Here is a 20,047-nt window from a genome sequence, read left to right on the forward strand (position 1 = left end):
GGCCTATGGTTTGTCTACGCTGTTTTAGTCAATAACCAACAGCAAGTACAAAGTTTAGCAGAGAGATATGTGAACCACGTGTTAATCATTAACTTTTTGAAATGGCGGCTGTGTACCAGGCGGGGGAAGGGTACACTAGTTCTGCATACCAGACACACAAGAGACGCAAACCATTGGTTCTTCATTATTTGAACAATTACTATTGACATGACGCATAGGAGATGTGCAAACATAAACCGATTTTCATCGCGATAAAACTAGTCGCACAAATAAGCCACTTTATACATCATAAACGTGATAAACAGAATGGTAATCATCCGTTGGGATTTACAACTGCGACTGGTTCTGGAAGACTAACAACATTATCTTTTCCATTCAGTATCCTCAAATTCTCGAATACGGTATAAGGGCGCAACTGCGACGCCATTTTTAATTTCTTTTCGGTTGCCAAAACATCACAAACTCTTCTCGCGTTTTAGTTTTTGGTCCTAAAAAAGCAGACAAGCTGCAAACGCAAAAACCAAAATGCAAAAACCAATCACTATCAGAAAGCCTAAGATTGAGGATGAGGACGACTTGAACTTCTGGGAGCGATACGTCCAGCCCGTGTTTGCCGAATTCTGTGGTACTCTTTTGTACACTTTTGTGGCGTGTCTGTCCGTCACCGTGAACAATCTGTTTGCGATAGGCATCGTCCATGGATTTGGAATCGCCGTTTTGTGCACAGCTTTCGTCAAGATCAGGTTGAGTATTTTACTTTAAAAAAAGTTATTCATTGCTAACAATAACAACTTAAAAATTCCATTAGTGAGTAACTTGGCTTTTAGTTACAACTTTAAAATTCCGCAAGTAACTATAATTATTTTGGCGAGTCAAACAAAATTCCAAACTCTCTTACAAATTAAAATGGCCTCCATCCCTTTGGCGACTTTATGATTATTTGCTTAACTGTCTTGCAATTTCGTAAACAGAAACCCTTCTTTTTTCTTTGCTTTTTGGTATTATAATATTAGAGTGAGTTTGGAGAGATCGGTTCCATGTTTATATATTTTGCAAGAAATAATTAAAGTCCTGATGTTTCGACCCTAGCAGAATCTTTATCGAAAGCTAAAAACAATGTTTATATTTTGACAACAATATCAAGTGAATGGCACAGGCAACATGGAATTTAAGAACCGTCAGTTATCATTGATTCTATATTGTCTTTTAGTGGTGGCCATTTTAACCCGGCGGTGACCGTGGCGTCCATTTTGTGCGGTGGTACCAGGCTTTTTGTTGGACTCATCTACCTTCCTGTGCAGTTAATTGGCGCCATTCTGGGTTCAGCTTTTGTCAAGGTACAGCGTTTCATAATAAGCAATTTGCATCTTTTCCCAAGATAACAACTTGTATGTATTTTGAACATTTTGCTGTTCTCTTATGTGTGCATAGACCAAACCAAGAAAGGTAATGTTAAACCTCCCCATAATATATTCATGCCTTGCTATAATTTTGCCAAAACAAATGGCAAAACTTATGTTTTAAAAGGTTGTCGATTGTATACATGTAAACATACATACATCTTGCAAAAACAATTACTGAAAAATAAGCAAACAACTGATGTACTTTGAACATTTTGCTGTGCATCTAAAGTGTGCATACACCGCACAAAGAACGGCTACTTCAAAACCCTGCCACATGCCTTGCTTTAGTTGCAAAATCAAATGGGTATAGGAAGTTTAACAACTTGACAATATGGTACACATGTACAATATACATACAACTTGCAAACACAATTACATTTGACTCTTGTTATAAAGAGCACTGCTAAGAAGAGGATATGCTTGTAAAGACTCTGTAGTCCCGGATCTCATTTCTGCTTTGTGACTCTTTGTTTTGCTTTCCTGTTGTAAAGAGACGTTTTGGCCAGTCCCAGCCAACTTATAAAGACACTTGACTGTACTGTAAAATATTTCCTGGTAAATTTTACACATTAATTCAAATCATTATTGTTCAATTAATTAGCTCCCCCTTGAAACAGAGGTTTGTTTACTTTACTAAAAAAATATGTTTATTTACAGAGTTGATTCTGACTCGAGTAGCTATTTTTTTGACCTGTGACCTGAATTGTAACTTTGAGTTGTAACTTTGAGTTGTGACTTGAGTTAAAGGCAGTGGACACTATTGGTAATTACTCAAAATAATTATTAACATAAAACCTTACTTTGTAACGAGTAATGGGGAGAGGTTGGTGGTACAAAACATTGTGAGAAACAGCTCCCTCTGAAGTGGAGTAGTTTTCGAGAAAGAAGTAATTTTCCACGAATTTGATTTTGAGACCTCAAGTTTAGAATTTGAGGTGTCGAAATCAAGCATCTGAAAGCACACAACTTCGTGCGACAAGGGTGATTTTTTCTTTCATAGTTATCTCGCAACTCCGACGACCAATTGAGCTCAAATTTTCACAGGTTTGTTAATCTATGCATATGTTGAGAAACAGCAAGTAAGAAGACTGGTCTTTGACAATTACCAATAGTGTCCACTGGCTTTAAACTTGTAAAAAGAAACTTTTAAATTTTCTTGGACTTGCAAAAAATAACAATGATAATTATTTGTGACCATGTCTATCCATTTTCCACACCAGCTGGTAATCCACCAATGGGGTTCCTACGAGGAGATCCACGGTGGTGCCTCTATGCTGAGAGGCAACCGTCGCATCGATGCTTTCAATGAATACCAGAAGACGTCCACTTGGCAGTTTGGTATCCATTCAGTCATCATCATTGAGATCATCGTGTCTATGGCCATCTATCTCTGCTACCTGCTTAATAACATCGATGACCGTCAACCCATCAGGGCTCCTCTGGCTTATGGGATGGGTGTCTCTGCTGCTGTCATTGCTACGTGAGTGTACCCGCTGCTACAATATAGGATTCAAACTGCCTCTAGCTACCGGGCTATCTCGGTGGTCTAGTTGGCAAGACACCTGCTCTAGATTTGCAATGATCGTGGGTTCGAATCCCACCCGAGTTATATTCTCAGGAGAGTAACGAGTATAGACTGGTAACACACATCTGTGTAAGGGTAAAACAAAACATTGCGCGAGTGTGATTCAGAGGCATAACCAGACACAGAGGGGGGGGGGGGGGGGGGGGATGGAGATGTAATTCGAGGGTGTAGCCCCTATATAATGAATTGAACCCTTCATTAGTGCATTTTTAAATCTCATTTAGGGGGGAGGAAGGGTTCTTAAAAGGGCGGGGAGGGGGAACTTCTGTCCCCTGTTTACACCCACTTGTGGGTTTTTTTTTGTAGAGCATCGATATCACCCAGTGGCAAGGTTTTGGCTAGAAACAGGGTGTAAAAGATTGCCTAAACCATGGTGTCCATAGGTCCTTATGGTTGGTAAGCATTTTGCATCAGCTAAGTATATGTTCTTTATTGAATGCTTTCACAATTGTTTCTTCCATTGCTTATGATTTCTTTAGCTACTACACATCTGGAGGTGGATTCAACCCTGCCGTGTCGTTTGCAGCAGCTATCTGCTCTGGTTACTGGGATGATCATTATGTGTACTGGGCTGGTCCAGTAGTGGGATGTCTCCTTGCTGCCCTGGTCTACAGGTAATGTCCGGCAGTCGTCATAATACTTTTTTTTTATACACAAAGTACAAAAAAGGGTTATAAATTTCTGACCAAAACATATTTGAATATCAATGGCAATTACAAAAACTTGTAGACCTATTTTTCGAAACCTTAAAATAAAGGCAATGGAATAATTGTATTGTATTTCTCCTCAAACAATTAATTTCTTTCCTGTTTTGTGCTAACGATTCTCAGATCTTAACAATCTCAGATCTTAACAAATTATGCTGAACACATTATATGCCATTTTAGAAAGATTGATTTGAACTTTTGTATGGGTTCCATATCGGGACTCCACTCCAAACAGACTGGTGCCTACTACCTAGAGTGATATTGATATACGCAACATTCATAGATACCTCAGACAGTTTCGCTATTCCTATTGGTGGAGAGCGCGTCACGTGGGTGTGTATAAACCTTTGTTTATGACCAGTAAAAAGTGTTGAAACATGGGCGTGACACGCGACTTGCACCTGTGATTATAAGACAGTTTCTTCATTCCTATTGGTCGAGAGAAATGGCCGGGGCAGTTGTGCCACATCACGCGATATGCGCGACGCGCACAGTATTCCCTTATAAGGAGTCGTTTACCCGAGGGCGGCGGAGGGCCTTACCATTTCATAGCTGGATGGGTGTTGTGTTGAAAGAAATCATTGAACAATTATAGATTTTGCATTTATTTTACTTTTTGACCCAAAGTGTTGATGTTTTTTTACTGAAAAGGTATTTATGGTCTTTATAATTTACCTCGACTTCGTCTTGGTAAAATTATCAAGAACCAGGCCTCGTTGGGATTAAACCACTAGTTGAAAACTGATTCAACACACTTTGATTCCCTAAGTTAACAAGCAAGCAGGGTACCATACAAACATTTTTTCTGTTTGACTTAACAGGGTCATCCTTGGTGATCGCAGGAAGAGAATTCTCGGAAAAGTGAATTAAATCTTTGTTCACTTTCATCAAAATGGTGCCTTCTTGACAGGAGAGATTTTAATTGGTGTACTTCAATGGTGACGAAATGAACATCTTGCGCATTTTGTTTCAACAGTGTTATTGAATGGAGACAAACAAGTAGTGACGCCTCAAGGGGATTTTGCCATGTCAAGTTTTTAGTAGGGAGATAACTGTGTTTAGAAATCCATGATTGAAATGATCCCTTTTTTTTAAAAGATGCTATGTCAGATTTTTGGCCGATTTGACCCCAAAATTTTGATTGAAAATTCAATTGGTATTTTGATGGGGTCGAGAAAGTAACAAGCTTTCATTTGAGCCATTGCTCGAAAAAGTCTGCCAATTATTAGTAGCAGTGAAATAAAGTGCTCAAAATTAGTTTTTGTCGGGATCTCGACAATATATCACGTGACCAATTCTTATGTGTTTTACAAGAAACGTTTTAAATTTTTGTCATGGTTCCTGACCATAAAAAGTAAAACGTTTAACTTTTTTTCGTTAGAGTGGGTGATACTCTTTGAAATACCATTCACTCAAAAAAAATCTATTTTTGAATGTTTGGGGCCAAAAATCTGACATAGCATCTATAAAGTTTGTGTAAAAATAGATGAGCCTGTGAATTGAAGAATGGACTGATTTTTTTAAAAGGTGAATGTCATATTATTTGACCACTTTATTTTTAGTATAACTGTTTTGCTGGGTTTAAGAGGTAGTTGTGAGCATTTTTATTCGAGAGGGAGGGGGGGGCGGGGGGCACTGGAAAATTGTGGGGGACACGTGCCCTGAGGCCTTTTCGAGGCTATGCCGCTGGTTATCTGTGGGGACTGAAAATTTACTAGTCCCTAGTATTCATATTTTCATCTAAGTGTAACTTTCCCCACCATGTGTTTTTACAAAAGTATGTTGGTATCTGCTGTTCAAGTAGATCATCAATAGAAATACTTTTACATCCTCAATATTTTGCTTTTTATAGAATAGGAAAACATTTGTTTTTCTAGCTTAGGCTGTACTGATCTGATAACAGAGTTGTCATTAAGTAGAGCGGAAAAAATACCAAAAAAAAGTAAATCACAAGGGTGTATATATTTTGCTATTTTGTTTCCAAGCGTGTACATGATATCAGAAATCAAAAATGAAACACATTATGTTAACATAGTGATTTTAATACCTTTGCTTGTAGTAATATGACAAGAATATTTCCTGTTTAAAGTCCAGTCTTGGGCAAATTAAATTGGCCAAAATAAAAATATAAACAAATCACTTTTCATGAATACAACTTAAAGAAAATTTAGTATGTCAATTCTTTTAGCGAATGTGTGAGCTTTTTTTCACAATTGCTTTTAGTGTAGATCCAACTGTTTTTATATCCTAGTCATTGTGTAAATAAAGCTGCAGTTTAACAAAAACAAGAAAAAAAGAGTCATGATTTTAAAACGTTTGAGTTTTTGTTCTTATTTGAGGATGTTCATTAATTTCTTTCTGAGAATAGTTTAAGTGTTGACCTGACTTCTTCCGCATGAGAATTGATTATCATGGACTTGTCAAAGAATATCAACAACATCACCAAACAATGCTGCATTGATTTTATGTGAAGAATCAACTTTTGTAACACTGGCTTTTGTCAATACAATAACCATTCATATATATTGACAATCAACAACAAGAAATAGCCTTTAAAGTATGAAATAGTATATGTTGATCTTAGTGAATAATTTCTATTAGGAGCTTTGTGTTATTGTAAAGGAATAATTTTCTGTTGTCGCTGATACCTCTAAGATAAAAATATAGGCGTATTTAAAGGAAGCATTTGAAGGGGCACCGAGGCACAGACCAGCAGCTTTATTGGCAACAGACCTTATGCATTGACGTCATCCAGCCGCCATCTTAGTGGAAAAACGGTGACGAAACTATCGAAAAGCACAGATTTGTACGCGCGGCGCACAGTATTGGCCAATGAACAACCTCCTTTTGACCTCTAGGTGAGGGCGCCCTACTGAAATGACGTCATGTGCATAAGGTCTATTGCCACCAATGCCTAAGCTAAGGTCAGAGCCCAATGTCATCCAGCCCGTAAGCATAAAAACTTGCTAAGCACAGAAAAATATTTCTTAGCAGGAACTGGTTACCAGAAAAAAATGTCCATGAAGTTAACATTGTTTCAACTGGTGTCCTGCTAAGCAGTATTTTCTGAGTAGCAGCTTTATGAATTTGGCTTAATAGTATAGTAGTCAGACTTTTTATGGGCACAAGACTATCAGGTTCTTTTGACATCTTGCCAGAGGACCCGACTATCTTACTTGGGTTTATCTTCTTCTTCATCACAGCGTCTCCGACATCTTCAGGTTTTGTCCTCTGCCTCCTTCATTTGCTCATCGGCATCCTCCTCCTCAGGGAGATAGGGAGGCCAGTCAACATCAACTGACTAGGGAAAGAAAAAATAACAGGAGAATGAAGTAAAGACAGGGCACAAGGTTGACAGTGAACTTATTACTACAGCAGTACATTGTATAACTAATCATTATAATGGAGACTTGAAATGCACCATGTCTGTCACATACTCACATAGTGTAATGCTAAAAGTTCGGCAGTTTGCTCTGTTTTAAATTCGGCCAATTTGTTTTTAAAACCAGGAATAGAATGAAGTAAAGACAGGGCACAAGGTTGACAGTGAACTTATTACAGCAGTACATTGTATAATTAATAACTATAATGGAGACTTAAAATGAACCATGTCTGTCACATAGTCACATATTGTAATGTTAAACTTTCGGCAGTTTGCTCTATTTTAAATTCGGCCAATTTGTTTTTAAAAACCAGGAAAAAGCTGAAAACAAAACAACAGTTACTAACTTTCTTCCACAATTTGTTAAAAACCACAAATTTTTGAAATACTTACTTCAACATCTAATTCTAGAATGTCCACATCACACTTGAGAAGAATTCCCAGGTTAGGCGTCGTCCGACCAAAGTCACCATGGACAAACTCCTTGATGTATCTGAACAAATAACTCGTTCAGGAAACTTCAAATACATAAGCATATTGGATACATTTCTAATTGAGCCGGGCACTATTTCATAGACATGCTCAGGAGAATAAAGTTATAACAAATAATTCCTTTCAGGGCTTGAAAATTGGGGAATCTCCACAAGACTGAAGGCTAAAGGTACAAACTGCAGCGATAACGAAGACGATAACGAAGATAATAGAATGCGTTATCTTTGCGTCATGATCGTTACTGTATTGCTGCAGTGTGACTCTCCCAGCTGAATACCAGTAACAGGCAATATTCAACAAATGGAAATTTGGTTGGTAAGAAATTTCATGCCAAGCAAATTTGTGTCTTAAGCAGCTCTATGAAATTGGGCCCAAGAAGCCATTACTTATTATGCCAGTTTCATGGCAGTTTAGTTGGCTATTGACGAGTTTTCCCTGCATGTCAAAGGATACGTTCCTGCCTGTGTTCTTAGGAATAACCTGAAATGATTGGCATCGATAACTTTGGCTGAGATAGTGTGCACAACTCTCTCTCTTGTTGCTAGAGGGCGTCTGTGTAGGACACGCACTGGTGTCTTCTGATATAATGTCAGGTCCTGAAGAAAGAAATGCAAACACAAAAGTATGCTTAGGAGAGTGCAGATTTGGGCCCGATTTCATTAAGCTGTTAAGCAGAAAATACTGCTTAGAAAATGCCTTTGCTAAGCAAAAAATGAGTGGGGCACCAGTCGCAACAAGGTAACTTTATTGGAATTGTGGCGGGTACCCAGTACAAAGTTTCTCTTTGTTCAGCAAATTTTAGTACTTTTAAACTTTCTGAAATTCCAGGCTCAGGCTTCCTCTATGGTTTTCCTTTGGCCCAATTTCATAGAGCAAAAAGTAGCTAAGAACAGTAACATTGTTTACCAGATTAAGGTTAACAGTCAAAATGACAGTAATCGACTTGTCACAAAAGGCAGTTTACAGGCAACATTCTGATTTCCTCATAATTTTCTGTGGCATGCTATTAAGACAGTGAAATTGTTTACATAAAAAATGTTTAGAACAAAATCTCCTGCATACAATGCAGTTGGTTGATGGTAAAAACTACTTTGTGAGATTAAGTCCATAAATTTTTGCAGATGGACAAACTATCATGGCTTTAAATAAAGGGACTGGGGACTTGAGGTGGTGATTTGAAACAAAAGAGTGGTCGCTACAATGATTACAGCTGAAGGACTGAAGTTCTATGCAATGTATCTCACCTTAATGTCAGTCAGGAATGCTAAACTTTCGGCAGTTTGCTCAACAGATGACCAAATGAGTGCACTGTAAGACTTGGTCTTAATCTCCTCACCATCTTTGAGTTTGTTCAGGTCATCTCTAGATATAAAAAAAAATCAAATAATTAAAAGGATTTTGTACATCGAGCAGTCTTCTGTCTTACTGCTAGTCTTTGTTACCCATCAAGTGAGTTCTTTATTTTGTGATCTGTAAAGTAATCAATCGCATGCACAAGCTAATTGCTAAGCGTGAGCGTCGTTGGTTTCTGTTTATAATTGTATTTATTTTTAAGAAAATGGTAAAAAACAAAGACTGGAATAAAATAAAGAAATGTTAGAATAAGAAGAGAGTTTGGGGGAAGACACTTGAAAGGAGCAAAGCTCTTCATCAATGGTATATAAGGGCGAGGGAGGGCACCAATTGATCAGTCCATTGTAAAAGGTAAGGATGGGGACAGACTGATGTGGCATCTTGGTTTGGTGTACAGAGAAGATTAGTACGAGAGTATAAAACCTTGTCGGGTGATATTACTTTTCTATACATTGAAGGTCCCTAACACGAGCATCAGTAGTACCTCGGTTGATAGTCTGTAAAAAGAAAAAACAACATTGGCAAAGTTTTGAAATGTTTAAGTATACAAATCATAAGTTAAGAAGCTCTAGATGTTAGAAAGGTATGAAGATTAGTTTCTTTTAAATACTTAATTTTTAGGAAAGTGGCGATACATATATCGTTGAACAGTGAAAGCACAAACTTCAAATATTTGAGAAGTAACTATAATAAATAGTAAACAACCATGTGTAAATCTCTTAGGGTGAGTGTTGGCTCTGAAAAGAGGCGGTTGGGTCATCTCCTGAAGACGAGCGGAGTATACTGTTCGAAACGAGCAGACTATACTGTTTGAAACATCAAGACCCAACCGCCTCTTCAGAGCCAACACTCACCCTAAGAGATTTACACATGGTTGTACCCGCAAGTTTTCTATTTATTTATAGTTTCTTCTTGTCTCCACACCATGCAAAGCTTCAAACAATACTTCAAATATTTGCTTGACTCCATGTGATAACACATGACGTCATTTGAGTAAGGCACCTCCCAGCTAGAGGTCGAAAGGTTGCTCATTGGCCCAATCATAAAGTTTTCCATTGGTTCATCATCGTTTTATCTCTAAGATGGCGGCATGATGACAACAATGCATAAGGTCCATGGACATCTTTGGTTGCGGCTATGGCTTCTGCCTATGCCTCAGCATGGCAACTGATTCCTGCCCCCACAACCAGCAGACAGAGCTTCTATGCTTAGTGAAGACTGCCCTCTGTGCTCACCTTTTGTAATGCTGTGAGTTCCTCTTGTGTCGGTACTGGCCGCCTTGAATTAAGTACTTCCACTACAAATGGCCTCCCTGCAAACAAAAAACATTCATTGCTTAATAAGCAAGATCTTTATTTCTTGGTGAACCCTGTAATCAAAGGCCGGGTTCAGGCGGTGTGTTCTTGGATGCTCGAGAACAAGATGGATCGCTGTTCTTGTTTCATCCGCTCAAACGACGATGTGATAAAAGCGCCACGAAAAGAGGTTCGGTACTGGTCATGTGACAACATGGTTCGTCAGTTAAATAGGATGTTTTTTAACAGTTGGAAACCCCACAGTAGAAAAGAGACCACACTTTCATTATTTTCTTTGGGATGACTATTAACTTTCAACTTATCAATGTTAACTTTAACAATCTATTTGAGAGTCATTTTGCATCTAATTTATTGTGCTGCCATTTTGTAAAGTGTTGTTCTCGAAACCCCCGATGAAAGGTGGTGTGTGATCTTGTTCCGAGTGAATCATTCTCGGGTCATGTTCTCATCGTTCGGGCGTGAGAACAGCCCACTCGGGCCAAGAAAACACCGCCCAAACTCAGCCAAACATTACTGTGATGGTATAGAACTTTTGAATAAGCGCTGCATGCAGGTTTTGTGATGTTAAGAAAAGTGTCGTATCCTTCATGGAAGAAAGAGGCTGTAAAACTCAAAACTCAAAAGAAATTTACACAAGGAAACAGGAAATTAAACTCACCCCTCCCAAGTGTCCTCACGTCTACATCTTCCCTTCCAGATGCTGAGAATTTAAAATCTGTTCAAACAAAGATATTAAGATTTATAACGAAGGAAAAAAAAACAGCAAGACTCTCTCCAAAGCCTGGGCCCTATTTCATAGAGCTGCTTAAGCACAACATAATTATGCTTACTAGAATAAGGTTACCATACAAATTACCATGTCACATGTACAATCCTTCTCTTTTTTTTGCTAAGCAGAAAAATGTTAAAGGCAGTGGACACTATTGGTAATTACTCAAAATAATTATTCGCATAAAACCTTTCTTGGTAACGAGTAATGGGGAGAGGTTGATAGTATAAAACATTGTGAGAAACGGCTCCCTCTGAAGTGACATAGTTTTCGAGAAAGAAGTAATTTTCCACAAATTTGATTTCAAGACCCCAGATTTAGAATTTGACGTCTCGAAATCAACCATCTAAAAGCACACAACTTCGTGGGACAAGGGTGTTTTTTCTTTCATTCATATCTCGCAACTTCGACGACCAATTGAGCTCAAATTTTCACAGGTTTGTTATTTTGTGCATATGTTGAGATACACCAAGTGAGAAGACTGGTCTATGACAATTACCAATAGTGTCCAGTGTCTTTAAGCACAACATAATTATGCTTACTAGAATAAGGTTACTATCCAAATTACCGGGTTACCATCCAAATTACCATGTCACATGTATAATCCTTCTCCTTTTTTGCGTAACAGAAAAATGTTAAAGCCATTATACACTTTCGGTAAACAGTATTGTCCAAGTCCCACACTTCGTGTATCACAACTTATATATAAAATAACAATCCTGTGGAAATTTAGGCTCAATCGGACATCGGAGTCGGGAGAAATTAACGGGAAAACCCACTCCTGTTTTCGCGCGTTTCGCCGTGTCATGACATGTGTTTATAACAAATCTGTAATTCTCGCTAACGAGAATTTATATTGTTTTACCGTTTTCTCAAAAAGTAGAGCATTTCATGGACTAATATTTCAAGAGAAGTCTTTCACCATAACCTTCTGTAAACCCTGTAAATTATGTGTAAATCTGTAAACTTTTTTTTTTTTTCTGAACCCGAAAGGGTCCAATGGCTTTAAACAATAGCAGATCAATGAAATTGGGCCCAACTCAATATGCACAGCGAATGTTTTTCACAAGAGTTGAGCACATTTCCAGTTTCCTTTCCATTTGCCTTTTATGTTCGAAGTATGAACCTTGCTAACAGTTGTTTATGAAATAGAAAAAGTGTCATGGGCTGCTCTGTTAGCAGAGAACATCTGCTTACAGGCTTTGGGCCCCAGTAGCAAAAGATCTTCTCACCTGATGCCTTAAAGAGGTCTTGAATTGGATCACATATGATCTCCTGCATGGAGGATTCAGTCTTACGCTGGCCTTCAATCAGCCACGGTGTTTGGCTTAGGTTCCGGGAATACTTGTTATAACGTCCTACAAACAATGGGAAAAAATAGTACACAAACTTTTTCAAAATCCAACACTCCCAAAGTATGGCTTGGGGTATCTTGCCATGGCATTAGGTTACGCCAACCCAAGTTTCAATCCTACCTCAGGTTGGAACCTTGCATTGTGGCTTGGTTTTACAGTTCTTGTGTTTTTGTTCCTCTCATAACTAAAACTGAATGGGTTTATTGATCATTGTCCAGTCTTTATGGACATCTTCTGAGCTACATTTCCTCTGGTAAGGGAAACTTTTATGAGGAAAATGTACATTTGTTTTGCAACCTTGCACAGGGCACCACAGCAAAAGCACAGGACACCACGGCATGGCTGTGGGTGCCGTGGGTTATTTAGAGGTCTGCTGTTGTTTACTACTAAGTTTTTACTTACCAGCAACAAAGACTGCTGAGTAGGAGCAGGTCACCTCTGTGATGCTTAGTTGCTGAGGCACAGGTGGTGGACATGTAAACAATCTAAAATAAAACAGTACAAAAATAAAAAAAAAACGGTATCATTTCCTCTCTAGGGAGGCTTTTTGTAAGTGAGTCATCAACTACTACAGTATCATCTCAAAAGTCAATAAAAACTTCACTGCCGCAGAGTGAGTTTTTGATTGCCACTGAATTTGATAATTTGACTAGCCAGCTTTATTGTAACTTTGTTCCTTGCCAGTTAATCTACGACTGCAGAGTAAGTTTCTCATGATGGATCGAGTGGGCCTCTCGCTATTAACTTCACTGCCCCAGAGTGAGTTTTTGATTGCCATCTAATGCTAGCCCACTCAATGTACACTTTAAAAAATGTGAGTGCACTTAAAAATTCAAAAAAGCTGAACATTTGTAAAGTGCAGTTTACTTAATACCAGTGAGCCATCATAACCTTACGCCTCCAGCAATAATAATAATATCGAAGTCTTATATAGCGCACGTATCTACCAAGGTACTCAAGGCGCTGAGTATATACAAACTTTCAGAAAGATAGGTTATTGCAGTGATGAATTCTGAGACCTAATTATTTAGCACCTTATAAGGGTTTACAAGGTGCTACGGCGCATTAAGCAGCCACAACCAGGAACACTGGGGCGAACCCCTTCTCTTTTCAATAAGTGCACTGGGTTCTTTTACATGCGTTACACAACACATGGGACCAACGGCTTTACGTCCCATCCGAAGGACGAAGCAATGGTTAAGTAACTTGCTCAAGGACACAGTGTCACGGCTGGGGATTCGAACCCATACTCTGCTGATCAGAAACACCAGAGTTTGAACTCGGTGCTCTTAACCGCTCGGCCACGACAATCAAACCTACAAACCAGTGCAAACTTCAAAAAAAGTATATTCCCTTCAACTTACTCTTTAAATTGTGTATCTGACACGTTCTTTATGGCTCCCAACACCACTGGCCTTCCTATTGAGTTGATGGCTCCGCTGTTATACCCACGCTGAATTAATACAAATAATGAAATCGCCACTGTATATTGACTGTTAATAAGATACTAATATAATATCGGCACATTCGAAGGATTTTGAACATAGATTTGGTTTGATCTTAAATGACGATGTAGTTTAAAGCCACTGTGTTCTTGTTGCTTGGCCAAGTCCGATGTAACTTTGTTTCTTCTGCTGAACTTGGTAAGACTAGGTAAGAACTGAGGACAAAGAGCCAACTGACTACTCTCTCGATGGAGGGCAATATGAAATCAATGAAGCCTTCCAAAGAGGGATATTCTATTTTGGACACAGTCAGCAAGCGTAGTAATTTTCATTTAGTCACATCCAGAAATACATGTCTTAAAGTGGTAGCTTGAGATCAACTTACTCTAAACTTCTTTCTAGGAGGCTTGTTATCACTCTCTTGTAATCTGAAAGCAAATCATAAAATATAATAATAGCTCAGACATATGATACATGATGTATACACAGTGCTTATCACAGATCTGTGTAATGGTGAAACCAAAGTTATACACACAATATTTTCTTAACAATACTCACAGTTTGTTTAGTTCTTTCTCAGTTTCTTTGTGTGTTAATGTAACCATGATCTCCATTGGACTCTGTATTTAAAGGGAATGTATATGTTTGGTAATCACTAAGTAGCTTTTGATAGTATCTCGTATTTCGAGAATCATCTCCCTTTAAAGTGATAAGTTTACGGAGAAATATAGAAGTTTTTATCCCCCAAACATTTGATTCAGTAATGTCTCATAGATTGTGTATTCCATTTACTGCGCCTTGAACACCCAGCAGGTTGGATATGTGCGCATTACATGTCTTATTATTATTATTATTATTATTATTATTATTAGGGATTATTCTTTCTGCATGGCCATAATTACTTTGGATAATTGCTCACATGACGACATAGTGATCCTGCCAAAGACTTAGTTGTAATTGCCAATTCAAAAAACATCCTAATGTCCCTCGGCTGCAATTTTGTGGACTGACAAAAGAAAGATACATTGGATTGTGGGACCATGTAAAAATTGTCAGGGTTAAGACCTGTGAACTGAAAGCAGTTAAGGCCCGGTCACACAGGCCCTGTGATAACATTAACGAAAACAAGAACGATAAAAACACACGCCCTCGATTGGTTTTCTGCATGGAGCAATTCAACCAATAGAGGGCGTGCATTTTCACTGTTCTCGTTTTCGTTCTTGTTATCGGGCCTGTGTGACCGGGCCTTAACCCTACTAGACAAGTTGTTATTAGGGCAAGGTCATGATTGGACGGGCAACAAGGCCAAGACCGGGCAACAGTGGTCAATGTCTCATTGGCGTCCATATAATTCTACGTATATAAGTAAAAAAATAATGAATTTCTTGTACTCTGATAATCAATAAATCAACATCTTTGAGTTAATTTGAACAGAATCTGGTGTTACCTTGAAGTGGAATTTGACATCAAGAGCATTCCCCATGACTGGTCCACAAACCCACTTGAACACCTCCTTAATGGTAGCAATGCTGTTATGGATGGTCTTCTGGTAAAGTTTACTGTACGAGACAATGCATATGATAAATTAAAATGAAATACAAGGCCTTCTGTTTCTGTATTTGGCCTTTTGTTTCTGTATCCCTTATAACATCACAAACTCTCCCATTTTCCCCCCAAACTCAAATGCTTGCTTTGAGTCCTAACTAATCTACTTTCAATATGTATTTGAAGGGTTAAGAATGATGAAAGGGTAATATTTATGATGTAATTGCATTTTGAGAACAACCTGGGGACATTTTATATAAATTATCAAGTAAAAAATAACAAGGGAAACTGACTTGGTAAACATTAATTCAATTTATGGCAAACAAAAACAGTTTCCCTTGTTGTTTATTGCTTTTTAACGTTCAAGAAGTGTTTACATGTGTAGCAAACCACTTTCCAAATGAACTTTGCAATTGCAGTGTCATTTAGAACTTTGAGGTTCATAAATAATGCGCGGTAATATTTATGGGGAAAAATGAGCATCACGCTATCCAAATACATTTTGCAATTGTACTGTAAATTACAAATTTCTGAATTTTAACTCCGTAATTTCAACTCACCTGAAAACCGACTTCAAATGGAGATATATGCAATGCTGAACAACAAGAAAAAGAGAACGGCCAGTTACAAATACAATATATTCATTAATCTCATCTTGAATTCTTATTCATTAGCTTTGATACAAATTGTGTTGCTGTAATGATTGGCTAGATATAAAACTGCCCTAATAAAGATCAGGAAACCAACAATGAGCAATGAACCGTTTCTAAAAGAGCTACAGAGCCAGGACTTCCTGCATGCACAATTTGTACACAGCTCAGTGGAAGAAAATGTCAAAACTAACACCTGTATGGAGATTTTCTCAGTACAATTGTTTTCATCTTTTGATATGAAGAAAGGAGGCATACTTCAAAACTTGAATATTTTCCATAATGATTATCAAAGGGGAAGAGCTTTACAATAGACTGGTTCCTTACCTCCCTGATGAGGAGCTGCAGTGGTAGAGTCATGGACATGGTGAAAGTGTCAAATCCAAAGTCTGCTTCACGTACCTGATCAGCAAGCTGTAAAATAAGAGATTGGCATGTCAGACTAGGGTAGAATTTCCAAACAGATACAGTGTATTATAGTAACACAATCTTCTTGTTTACATATTTGTTACAGAGATCTTTTTTTATTAAAGGCACTGAACACTTTTGGTAATTACTCAAAATAATTATTAGCATAAAAACTTCCTTGGTAACGAGCAACTGACAGCTGTTGATAGTATAAACATTGTGAGAAACGGCTCCCTCTGAAGTAACGTAGCGCTTGAGAAAGTAAGTAATTTCTCACTAAAATATTTGAAATGAATTCGAGACCTCAGCTGAGGTATCAAATTCAAGCATCTGAATACACAAAACCTGTGCGACAAGGGTGTTTTTACTTCCATTATTCTAGCGCAACTTCCGACGACCAATTGAGTTCAAATTTTCACAGATTTATTATTTTATGCATGCATGTATGTACACGTCAAGTGAGAAGAGTGGTCTTTGACAATAATCAAAGGTGTCAAGTGCCTTTAAGTAAATAAAGCACAATATAACCTGGGGTGGATTTCACAAAGAGTTAGGACTAGTCTTATCTCGAGTTAGGACCAGTTACTCGTCCTAACTTAGGACTCTCCATGCAATTTGTATATCTCTTAGGACAAGTCCTAAGTCCTAGTCCTAACTCTTTGTGAAATCAACCCCTGCCTTCTGTTGAACTTTGATGGAATGGATACTGCTACAAATGAAACATTCACTTCTCATTTCAGATTATTTATTGTTGAATATTTTCCCACAATAATTTCATCTATGACAGGGTTGTAGCTAGACCACTTTTAAGCGGTGGGTGGAGTGGAGCACAGCAGTTCTTTGCCAGGTCAGAGGGGGCCGCACAAGGACCTCTGGAGATCCAGATGTAAGGGATCTTTTTATTTATCTGTTCAATTTTTTTCAGCATGTGCATGTGGGGACTGTGCCAGAAACAGTACCAACAGAAATTGTGGAAAGTTTCTTCTTCAATTAAATTAAATTAAATTAAATTAAAATTTGTTTCAACAAAATATTTCTACAATATTACAGAACTACACTGTCATGTATACATGCCATATATTTCATGTATATATAAAAGACAGAACAAGAATTACATATCTGTAACTGTTAATTTTCTTCATTGTCCCCCAACAGATCTATGAAGCAAGTTTTCTCAGTTTTGATGAAGTTAACTTGAAGTTATCTAAAAATATTAAGAAATACCGGGTTCTCACCATCTTGACACTGCTGGGGTCACACAACCCCTGCAGTATACCAAGGCACACGGAGCAGACTGCCTCTGAACTCTGACTGCTTGAAACGGAAACCTCCTTGTCAACAAGGTCAGTTTCAGATCTATGATTACTTTAAGCAAACTAATATTAAGAACTACTGGGTTCTCACCATCTTGACACTGCTGGGGTCACACAACCCCTGCAGTATACCAAGGCACACGGAGCAGACTGCCTCTGAACTCTGACTGCTCGAATCGGAAACCTCCTTGTCAACAGGTTCAGTTTCTCCGTTGTTGTCCGTTGATGGGCTTGGTTCTTCATCGTTCTGTTTTGCCTTCATCAGCTGGATCATTACCTAAAACACAAGAATTTGGTTTACAATACAAATCTTTCATTAAGCTTTGGAAGGTACTAAGCTCAAAGTAAAGTCATGAACACATTGATCAAACAACAATCATTAGAATTTGTCTAGGCCTCAACTGAACAACAGTCCAACTTTAAATGTGTTTTTCTAGGGAGTTTCAAAATCGTGACTATTGATTGGGTGCTATGTCTAGGTGCGACTACAACTTTTCAACTAACTACCTGCTGACTCTTGCATGCCGCCACAACTACTAGTAGTAGTACTATTGTCAAAGTCACGACTAGTTAAAGCGTAACTAGTCGGGTAGTGATTTTCATTGTAGCCTAGTCTAGGCCGAGTAAATGTCATTGTCTGCTACAAGTAGTGCCAGTTGCATCAAAAGTGTTGACTGCATGCAATGCTGTTAAAGCATACAGCACTATTCAACCTGAATTTACCATCTTGCGCCTGCGATGATCCACAATCTTTGGTTTTAAAAAGAAGCAAGAATTCCAATAGTTCTCCCGGCCTATTTGTAGATTTTAGGCCTGTATGCTGCATCTTTGAAAGGGCAAGCCCAAAGGGCACGAAGGCATTTCCTGTTTGGTAAAGGGTACCTTATGAGGAAATTGTAAATTTCTACTGAGCATTTCAGGGGCACCAAGGCATTGAACAGGGGGCTTGGAGGCAATCGCCTTTGTTGCTGCTGTGTAGTATCGGGCCTGAAATTCTCCTCAATTTTCTCCTTATAAGCTTAATGATGCGGAAATGAATACTACGGATTACACTAACTCTAGACCACCTCATGTCTTACTTCATTGGGGGTGATAAACAAAGGCTGTCTCTTCACTCCAAGAAGTCTCAGGATGCACCTCGTGCAACATCCGCATCGTTGGAGCTCAGATATCACAGTGTGACATTCTTCCAACTCAAAAAATGTCTGCACATTCAGCTAAATTGGGAGAAGAAAACTAACATAAATTAAGAAGAAAAAAACATAACTCGTGACAGTGTTATGGTTACAAAAGAATCTTTCAATTTCAGTTCTGAAACTTGGATAACTTGGAGATTATACTGACAAATATAATATTTAAACATCCAGCAGTACAAAGTCATGAAGTACAAAATTACTTCTACGAGTAGCTTCAGCTAAAAAAAGGTGGTACCCGCGGTCCAGTGGTTAAAACTTATAAATGCTAACACTACAGGACTTGCAGTCACCAGGTCACAAGGTAATGGGTTCGAATCCTACCAAATAAGCCAAATGGTGGAGGGTTACGTTATCGCAACTAGCGTTAACAAAGATCAAGTTTCTAAGTAAATAAAAAAAACCTGTCAACCAAGTTCAAAATCAAATGTTTGTTGTATTATTATGATTGACATGGTTGACATTGATTAATTGAAACAAATGAGAGAGATTGGCTAGTTCAATAGTTGCCAGCTTTGTAAAAAGTTTGTTGAGCTTATTGACAATGAATCTCCCCTTGTAAGTTGTAGGTGAGTTTGCCGAGTTCCCTTGACAGGAAGATAATCTAAACAAACAAGCAAACAAACAAACAAACTCAAGCACTAAAGAACAGCTTCAGTGCAGAGCAACTTTGAAGGTCGAGTTGTCTTAACTGCACAACAACCCACGTGAAAACGTTCCGTGCAATGCACGAACGTTTGTCCTTTACTTAAAATACAACAACCAAAGCATATTGTGCCTACAAATACAACAGTTGTATCCAAGAATGCCAACAAAATTCCATATACCAAGTTGACTTTAAAAAGCATCAAAAGAAGTAAGATATTACCTGATTACTGTCTGTTTTTGAGTTCGTTTCTTCTTCCTCGGCGGCCGCCATTTTCAATCCCAGTAATGCATTGCGCCTCAGCCAGTATCACAAGTTTGCATATATTTTTCTTAAAACTAATTTAAAAAGTTATTTATTTGTAAATTTTAGTATCTAAAAAATATAACAACTCTGCAAAATATTGTTTGGGTTTATATAAATTTATAATAATTTAATAATGCATCTTAAACTACAGAAACACAATTTTACTTGTCTTTACCAAA

General features: G+C 38.1%; 2 protein-coding genes across 2 annotated transcripts; one reads left to right on the forward strand and one right to left on the reverse strand.

Moving 5' to 3' along the window:
• Nucleotides 1–337: 337 nt before the first annotated feature.
• LOC139946199 (aquaporin-8-like) lies at nucleotides 338–5,954 on the forward strand. Its single transcript, XM_071943825.1, has 5 exons — nucleotides 338–743; nucleotides 1,211–1,337; nucleotides 2,624–2,883; nucleotides 3,468–3,602; nucleotides 4,517–5,954. Exons 1-5 carry the CDS (start codon nucleotides 526–528, stop codon nucleotides 4,563–4,565), a joined length of 789 nt encoding a protein of 262 aa, XP_071799926.1. The 5' UTR covers nucleotides 338–525; the 3' UTR covers nucleotides 4,566–5,954.
• Nucleotides 5,319–19,841, reverse strand: LOC139946209 (tRNA pseudouridine synthase Pus10-like). Its single transcript, XM_071943833.1, has 18 exons — nucleotides 19,785–19,841; nucleotides 18,803–18,940; nucleotides 17,815–18,000; nucleotides 16,330–16,416; nucleotides 15,913–15,947; nucleotides 15,255–15,366; nucleotides 14,366–14,427; nucleotides 14,193–14,235; nucleotides 13,727–13,815; nucleotides 12,765–12,847; nucleotides 12,240–12,365; nucleotides 10,897–10,953; nucleotides 10,158–10,234; nucleotides 9,364–9,419; nucleotides 8,814–8,931; nucleotides 8,023–8,165; nucleotides 7,471–7,570; nucleotides 5,319–6,996 (listed from the first exon to the last, which is right to left on the reverse strand). Exons 1-18 carry the CDS (start codon nucleotides 19,833–19,835, stop codon nucleotides 6,913–6,915), a joined length of 1,647 nt encoding a protein of 548 aa, XP_071799934.1. The 5' UTR covers nucleotides 19,836–19,841; the 3' UTR covers nucleotides 5,319–6,912.
• Between the last annotated feature and the right edge of the window lie 206 nt (nucleotides 19,842–20,047).

Source organism: Asterias amurensis, chromosome 1, assembly GCF_032118995.1.
Source record: "Asterias amurensis chromosome 1, ASM3211899v1".
NCBI lineage: Eukaryota > Metazoa > Echinodermata > Asteroidea > Forcipulatida > Asteriidae > Asterias > Asterias amurensis.

Excerpts from the sequence above, each read along its gene's own strand:
- LOC139946199 (XM_071943825.1), top strand. The coding sequence starts at position 526 with ATGCAAAAACCAATCACTATCAGAAAGCCTAAGATTGAGGATGAGGAC. Across the intron at positions 744-1,210 it reads ACAGCTTTCGTCAAGATCAG|TGGTGGCCATTTTAACCCGG; the intron begins GTTGAGTATTTT and ends ATTGTCTTTTAG. Across the intron at positions 3,603-4,516 it reads CTTGCTGCCCTGGTCTACAG|GGTCATCCTTGGTGATCGCA; the intron begins GTAATGTCCGGC and ends TTGACTTAACAG.
- LOC139946209 (XM_071943833.1), bottom strand. The coding sequence starts at position 19,835 with ATGGCGGCCGCCGAGGAAGAAGAAACGAACTCAAAAACAGACAGTAAT. Across the intron at positions 15,367-15,912 it reads CATTTGAAGTCGGTTTTCAG|TAAACTTTACCAGAAGACCA; the intron begins GTGAGTTGAAAT and ends TGTCTCGTACAG. Across the intron at positions 7,571-8,022 it reads CTAAGAACACAGGCAGGAAC|ATACATCAAGGAGTTTGTCC; the intron begins GTATCCTTTGAC and ends TTATTTGTTCAG.